At 32.2% G+C, this 8,899-nt stretch overlaps 1 protein-coding gene across 5 annotated transcripts in view; it reads right to left on the bottom strand.

Moving 5' to 3' along the window:
• LOC106678466 (cytochrome c oxidase subunit 4 isoform 1, mitochondrial) overlaps nucleotides 1-5,001 on the bottom strand; it is an 18,242-nt gene extending 13,241 nt beyond the window's left edge. The window contains exons 1-2 of one of the 5 annotated variants that reach the window (XM_067045327.1): nucleotides 4,983-5,001; nucleotides 3,811-3,999 (exon numbers count right to left, since the gene is read on the bottom strand). In XM_067045327.1, the coding sequence (XP_066901428.1) occupies nucleotides 3,811-3,999 (189 nt within the window). In that variant the 5' untranslated portion in view covers nucleotides 4,983-5,001. The other 4 variants (XM_014416981.3, XM_067045326.1, XM_024359297.2 and 1 more) reach the window with 4 other exon arrangements.
• Nucleotides 5,002-8,899: the final 3,898 nt, after the last annotated feature.

Raw genomic sequence — 8,899 nt, 5'->3', positions numbered from 1 at the left:
ACCAGAATGCTGAAAAAACCAAGGCAATTCTTATTGGTTCCAAGTGCCTCCTCCATTACCTCCCTTACTATCTTCTACTTTTCCTTAACAACCAACCGATTCACTTCTAACCTACAATAAAAAGCCTTGGAGTCACCTTCGGCCAACACCTATCCTGGAATAATCACACGTAAATCCATAACTGTATTCAAACAATTCCTAAGATTCCATAATTCCATTCCTCAGAACACCTGTCAGCTCCTAGTATCCTCTCTCGTCTTCCCCCACTTTTATTACGGTTCCTTGGTCCATGGAGAGCTATCTGCAGGACTAGAGTTGAGACGATTTGCTTTATAAGATTTATCTTTGGGTTTCCAAGGTGCTCTCAAGTCTCCCACTGGTATACTGAGTTGAAGTGGCTCTATCCAACCCCCCGAAGGCAATACCTCCTTGGTGTTTTCCTATTCTAAGTTCTTGAAATCAAAAAACCTACCTATATACTTGATCTCCTCACACTTCATTCATCCATCCACTCATAAAACACCAGATCCCAACTGATTGATTTATATATGCCCTCCCATATAACCAACCGCCTTCTTTAGGAAATCCTTCATCATACGTGCAACCTCCTTCTGGAATTCTCTTCCCATCTTCTTTCGCCAGTCCTCATCCATTTTTTCCTTGAAACAATACCTACTCCTTCACTTATTGTATAAGCAATCCTCCGCATCATTATAGTCAAAATAAATAGGCATATATTGATTAACATTATAAACAGTAGTTAAGCCTATATCCATTGTAATTTAATTTTACTTACTGGAAACTTGTAAATGCTTGCCAGACAAAAATCTTAATGTATGAACCATGTATTTATTCTTAAAGGACATATGTCCCAGGATAAAATTATTTTTTCATTTTATTTCAAAATTTCTAAAAATATCTTCACAATAGATGTTAGAAACTATGTTTTATGACATAGTGCCTCATGTACTGATAAATATATCTATGTATAAAATACTAAATAAAGACAATAAAAATCTAATGTACACTATGAAACACTGAGTAGATTTCTCTAAATTTTTTTTTTTTCATACTACTAAAATTTAGTTGATGTTCAGTAGAAAATTTTTCTCTAAATTCTATTGATTATATTTTTATAATATAATTAAAAATTAGTATATTTATTGCTAAGTAAATTAGTATCTTTATCTCTAAGTCTTGTTTATTCTGAAACGTTCTTCTAATTCTTAGTTAACAGCAATCTTAAATTAATATTTGTTGTAGAAAATAAGTTTTATTATTTGATTTGTAAATAAAACAGTAGATGGTGATACTGTTTCTCTGACATGGAGAAGGCAATCCTTTGCTTCAGTAGGGTGTCGGCTCCATTATGAAACATACTCTTTGTCTTTCTTCTTAAATCTCCCTAAATCCACAACAATTTGGTAGCAAATCGTAGTTTAGTGTGTAAAAGGTTAAGTGACAAGAGTTATTTACATATATTAATGAATATATAAGCTTTATAATTTTATTTATGACTGCCAAAATTAAACACAAAGGATAACGGACGCCACAGTATTCAGCATTGAAAAGCTTGCTGCAGAAAATTACTGGATCTGATCGATGAAAATTGAAGCGTACTTAGAAACAAAGGACTTATATGAAGAGGTTACAGTAAAAGATCCTCTAACTCGAGAAGATGCATCTTGGAAAAGAAAAAAAATTATATGAAGAGGTTATAGTAAAAGATCCGCCAACTCAAGAAGATGCAGTTTAGAAAACAAAAAACAAACAGTTAATCTCTACTATTATTTTAACAGTTAGTGACGATATATTTTCATCAATTAGAGGCGAAAAATATTTGGAAAAAATTAATAGAAAGGTTTTAGGGTGTTCTAGAGGAAAAAGTGCTAGATTTAATATTTGACCATACCAAAATTAAGAAAAACAGCAGTGAAACATTGGATAAATATCAATACAAGGTTTCAATGTTTAGTCCAAGAGATAACTCAACTGGGTAAATCCCTGACAGACAGAGAATCAGTGAGATAAATTATAGAAGGCTTACCACTCAATTATGATCATTATCAATTGTTAGCCCTATTTTGGCTAATAGGAACATTAAATTCACTGAATTAAGGCAAATGCTTATATCGTTTGAAAGGAGGAACATCACCAATAGAAATGAACTAGCATTAAAAATATTTCATGAAAGGCCAAGCTTTAGTCCAAAAGTTTGTTTTATTTGTGAAAAACCAGGTCACCTAAAAATAAATGCTGGTTTAACAAAGAAAAAAATAGGCAACCTAATAAATATGGACCCTCTGATACACAAAAGCCTCAACCAATAAGGAAGATGGAAAGAATATCAGTAAAACTCATCAAGGGAAAATTATAATGGAGACACATAGCAAAGGTGATGAAAACAACTCCAACTTTCACGATGTTTTAGTTATTCCAGAGTTATGTGGTGATCTAATTTCAGTGACTGAGAAAACTGAAAAGTTAAATGAAGTCATCTTTTCCCAGGAAGGAGACATGGAGGTGATTGATGAAGACCCTGAAGACAAAGTTCCTGTACTAAAAGAATAAGAGACAACAGATCAACAACAAACATCAATTGATGATGAAATTGTCAACGTAGTCTCAAATAAAGATCATTTCGAAGCTCTTAGTTGCCTTAACATCAATGACTCAAGTGTATGTGGTCAAAGTATTAACTTTTTCCCTGATTCAAATAAAAATGAAACCAAAGAAGGAACAAGGAAAGATCTGTGTTATTTTAAGACAATATTACTTATGAATGGAATATGGTTCAGGTGCGGTCAAATAAAACCCAAATAGTAATAACTATTTTAATTAAGCCAACGTTTCGCCCCACGTTGCAGGGCTTCGTCAGGGCTAAAAAATGATACAAACACTTGACATAGTTACAAAGAAAAAAAAATAGTGTAAAATAACAGGGGTATACAGTGAAACATAAAATATAATAAGAAAAATTAAAGGGTTAAACAATAAATGAAAACGGTAATAGTAACAGAAAGTTAAAGATAAAATAAGAGAAGAAATAATAAAGAAAGTACAAATTAAGAGATGAAAAGGGAAAAGAATAAATAATTTATCTCTAAGAAATATTAAAGAAAGTACAAATTAAGAGATAAATTCTTATCAACCTTTTACATACATTTCTACATTTATATAATTAATATTATATAACACTGTATAACAATTATTTTAATTACTATTTTTCTAAGTATCTAAGTTATCTTACATTTTTATTCATCCATTTATGGGATTTGTACTACTCTAAAAATTTAAAGGCATAATTTGAGAATGAAATATTACAATTACTATGAGTTAAATAATATATTGTAACAATAATTTTAAAACAAATTTTAATGTAATCAGCAATTATTTAAACATAGAAAGATTTATAAAAGGTTGATAAGATCTATTTTGTTCTAATAAAATTATGGGGTGGACTAGATAGAAAATTCACCGAAACTCCTCCAAAAAAGAAATAAAGAAGTAATAAGGTTATCCTTGAAAAAATAAAAACATATACAAACCTTTAGAAACAAGTTGAATACTGAGAATATAGTTTTAATTATTAAAACTATAAAATTATCCAACACCAGTGAAAAACTTGGTAATATTTTCATTCCATAAAAAAAAAGTATATTAGGAGGTGGCACTATTGGAGCAAGCCAAATTTTTTCATTTTATATTACAGTAGACAATTTTATGCATAATATAAAATTGAAGAATATACTACAAAATATGTCGTAAATATTAGAGTGTTAGGTAATATTAGAGTAAGAGGTAATTTACCTTGTATTCTGGGGAAATTTCTCTAAAGCGAATTGCGGGGTATGGAAACATTGGATTATCACTGTACATTGATTGTCCATTTATTCCAAAACCCACAATTTCTCTCATCCCAATCTTGCAGGCGTCCGTTTGGGAATGTAGAACAGATGCAGTGCTGAGACACCGCTTCAGTACATTTACGCTTAACATCTGAAGAACATGGAATCAATGTTTTAGGAAAATGATAATCTCATAAGACAAAATAATACCTAGAATAAAAATAATGTCAGTTTTAGAAACAAAAAAATATTTTATACAAGTAGAAAATACACTTGGTCCATTTTCACTTCAAAACCTGATTTCTGATACATTGTACACTCAATACACCTTCTTCTTTTTGTATTGTATGGACAAATCTGTTCTTATGTCATAGAGGTAAATACAAATCAAAACAAAAAAAAAAATCAAATTCATTAGATTTAGTTACATAACTAGTAAGGATTCTACTTCATCAGTGCAACAGTATAAATCTATAGAACTAAGCATAGAAAAAATAAGATACAGCTCTGATTAAAAAAAACTGTTTGCTTAGAGAAAATTAGTTGCTTCTTTACTTAATTTTTTTTTTTTTTTTTTTTAGGAAATCGAAGTTTCAAGAGGATAGTCATTAAAACTTATTATTTTTTTGAAATTCTAAAAAAACATGTATTCTATTTCGCCAAAATAAATCAGATGTAGAAATTACAATACTTTTTTGTTGATATTTGAGGCGTTCCGTTGTAAAATATGGTAACTTCAAAAATTAATGCTTTTACATTGTTAAATTATCATTTAATGTTTTACCTTCAACTAAGTTACTATACCTTGATATCAACAATAGTCTCTGAAGAAAACAAATTTCTTAAAGTTTCTTTCAATAATTTACGAAATCAGCCTTTAAAAAAGTGGTCGAGACCTTAATTTCAGGTAAGTATCATGTTGAACGCCTCTTATAAGTATGTCATTTTATGAATAGAAAATCCTCACCTTTAATAAAGAACAATTAGAAGAAATTGCTCAAAATTAAGTATCACAGCGAAAAAGTTTAATAGATAAATAGGATAATGTCCAGCTGACTATTTCTTAGCTTGACCATCGAACGTCTTTTGTTTACCACGTTATCAAGCAAATTATTGATTAAAAAAAATAATTACCGGTTAATCGCCATCATAAAATAAAATCATCCATTCAGGAGGTTAAAAGCAAAATATGTCAAATTATCAAAAGCAAAATCTTTTTACATACATACGTATGTAAGTACTTACTTATGGATGATGCAATATTAGTAAAGGCCTATAACAAACGTTAACATTCAAAAGAATTTTCGGTACCACTTGCTTTTAATGATTTGTGATAACTGATTTCGTTTTTAATAATTGGTGATGTTTGATTTTGCTTTTAATAATTTGTGTAACTATTAAAGGTTAAACTGTCGAGCATTTCCTTGTAATGGCCATAGTTGGGCAAAAATTATTTGATTGACAAGAGACGAATACTTTTTTATTCGAAGTTTTTATTCGATTGACGAGAGACGAATACATTTTTATTCGAATAAAAATACGACTAAACAATCCGAATACTTTTTTATTCGAATATTTAAAATTCAATTTCAATCGAATAAAAGATTAGTCGAATGAAAAATTATTCGAATACAAAATTAGTCGAATACATATTATTCGAATAAAAATTTGATTTTGTTTTTTTTAAATTCACCTATTTCTTTACAACTTTCAATTTCTAATGTATGAGGGTCCTATTTCACATATTCAGACTAGTACGAAACGAAAATGCTATCGATTTAAGATCTCATATCGATTTATTTTAATTTATAACATAGGGGCCAATTTTTAAAGGGTCTTCGGATATGCAGAATATGAAAATGCTATCGATTTTAACTTCGTGTATCGATTTATTTTAACTTTCTTGATTTTTAACATTTTACGGTCACTGTATACATTCTGAGGAATGCAGAATATGAAAAAGATAACGATTTTAAGATCGCGTATCGAATTATTTTTACTTTACTGATTTCTACATGTTAGGGACTCTTTATATGTTTCAATATGTGCAAAAAATGAAAATGCATTGATTTTATGATCTCATATCGATTTAATTATCGCGTTTCGATTTATTTTAACTTTCTTGATCCCGAACATGTTAAGGTCAATTTATATGTTTTGAGATATGTAGAATATGAAAATACTGTCGATTTTAAGATCGCGTATCGATTTATTATAACTAAGATAAGAAATCTGCATATCTTAAAACATAAAGAGGCCCTAACATGCTAGAAACCAGAAAAGTTAAAATAAATAGATCGTATTTTCATATTCTACATATCTCAAAACATAAAGGGAGCCTAACATGTTGGAAATCAAGAAAGTTCAAATAAATCGATAGCATTTTGTTATTCTACATATCTCAACATATATAAAGAGACCCTAACATGTTAGGAATCAAGAAAGTTAAAATTAATCGATACGCGGTCTTAAAATTAATAGCTATTTCATATTCTGCATATCTTATAACATATAAAGGGACCCTATCATCTTAGAAATCAAGAAAGTTAAAATAAATCGATACGCGATAATTAAAGCGATAACATTTTCATATTCTACATATCTCGAAACATATAAAGGGACCTTAACATGTTAGAAATCAGAAAAGTTAAAATAAATTGATAGTATTTTCATATTCTACATATTCCAAAACATAAAAAGGGACCCTTATATGTTAGAAATCAGAAAACTTAAAATTAATCAATACGCGATCATAAAATATATCTATGTCTAGCTGTAAGACAAAAAATGTCGTCTTTACACAAATACAAATGTATTCAGATGGTTAATCATTTATTTTTTTCGAATAAGAGATTATTTTTCTATAAAATGGACGAATATAAAAGTATTCAAATGGTTATTCGAATTGTTTTGCCCAAATAATTGATTATTCATGTAAAATAATGACGAATAAAAAAGTAATCGGATGGTTAATCATATGTTTTGTATGAATAATTGATTATTCGTGTAAAATAATGACGAATGAAAAAGTATTCGGATGGTTAATCATATGTTTTTGTACGAATAATTAATTATTCGAGTAGAAAATTCACGAATAAAAAAGTATTCGTCCCTCGTCATTCGAATAATATTTGCCCAACTGTGATAATGGCGTAGCGCCTGCATGTATCTCATCTCTTTTACGTACGTCATTCTGTCTTCCTTTAGTGTTATCATGTCATCACAGTCTTCCCGGTCACTTCGAGCATGTCCCCCTCTTTAAAAAAAAATGTCCTCATATTCTCTCCTAAGCCTCTCTCTCCTGTTTGATCTCTCCTCTGCTTGATTGATTGCCCCGACCCGCTCACCCTCACCCCTCCGATGTCAATGACATTTATACGTTTTCCACTTTTCTCAATCCTCCATTTCCTCTTGCTATTAAAAACCCAGGAACCTACCTTCTCCAGCAAGTCTTACCCCACGATTACCTGTTATTCCCTAGACATGCTTCCTATGATATGCACAGTTAGGTTATCCCTACTTGGTCCTCAACGGGTCAATCATACCTCAACGCCCCCTTCTACCTCTCAAGCAGCCCAAGGTGACTAATTTACATTGGTATACCTGAATTTGGCGTGTCTTCTCTTCACTGCGCAGTTTCTGTAGGTTTTCCCGGCACATAATGGTATTGGGACTGCTATTATCCACCAGGAATCTCACTGCTTCTACCTCTAATATAGGCAGACTTTAGGCTTTCTCCTCACGTTGTAATTTACCAGTCGCCTCTAGGAGAGTTGCTAGAGCAACTTTTCCCTCACATATATCGCTTCCTGTCTCCTGTTCCTAGACTCCATCCACTACTTCTGCTCCATCCTACCTCTGACCCCTCGCTCATCTCCTACTTCTCCAGTCTCCGATGCTCCCGACGATTCTGCAGAGTCGCTCGATGTTCCGCAGAGACTTCTTCGATTGCTTCTCCTCCCTAACTGTTGAGCGTTGACCTCCATTGGTTCGCCTTGACCCATTTCTCTTCTTCGGTATATGTAGGGGCACCGTTTACTGACGTGCCCTTCATTTCCGTATTCGAAGCATCTGGCACGAGGCAACCAAATGTTCTACTTTCCTGCACCCGTGACATTTTCGGTCTTCTCGCCTGCTACTACTGTCTTTCGTCTGGTTCCTCCTCTCTGGTTTTCTTTCCGTTTCGTTTCTTTTGGGATGTACCGGTATTCCATTCATCGCCATGGGTTACGATTATTCCCAGGGCGATTGTAGTTGACTGCTCTATTCCGGTTCTTCAATTTCCATCAGTGAATCTTCTTCCCGGACATATGAGTCTCGGGTGCAGTCTTTGAACGAGCAGTCTTTTCATAACTCTTCCTTCTTTCCTACTTCCTCCGCTAATTGAACCTTCAGGATCGTTGAAAAGACATTATACGCCTGTATCTGGTCTGTGTCTATTAGCAATTTAACTGGAATAGAAGCTCCCCGACTTATTGCTCGCTATATTGCTTCTGATTTCTTGTCACCCAGAAGATGTCTTCTGGGACACTCCGCCACCTCCAGAGTCCTTTTTTAACCACTCCTTCACTTTATTAACCCATCTTCACTCTTCAAACCACTGCCGCTTTTAACGCCTCTTAATACACGATGGCCAACAGGTTATCGCATTTCTTGTTATTCTTTCCATCAGTCTAAAGCCCCCTTTCGAAAATGATTCAATTCTCTGATCGCTACGGTGAATCTTTCGATGTCTGAAACCGTTTTCTTATATATATAAAACTTAGGGTTTATCATGCTTAAAACTTAAAAAAAAAGAGAGAGAGAAAGAAAGACAAGAAATGACACTCACAGGTTTAACTTAAATACTGCCTTTATTGCTCAACTAATTATCTATATATATGGTTGTACAATGTTTATATGTAGGAGATGGAATTGAGACTGATATCCCAGTCTGTCAGAATTAACACACTCGTGCAAACACCAAGTTAAACCAGGTACAGATGATTTTAACAAAAAAATTGGTGTTAAAATCATTTTTGCTTTGTTTAACTTTGCATTTGCTGCAGTCT

Source organism: Halyomorpha halys, unplaced genomic scaffold, assembly GCF_000696795.3.
Source record: "Halyomorpha halys isolate HHAL.00 unplaced genomic scaffold, Hhal_1.1 Scaffold144.1, whole genome shotgun sequence".
NCBI classification, from domain to species: Eukaryota; Metazoa; Arthropoda; class Insecta; order Hemiptera; family Pentatomidae; genus Halyomorpha; species Halyomorpha halys.
Note: the sequence above shows the minus strand (reverse complement) of the source record. Positions and strands in the feature narration are given on the sequence as shown.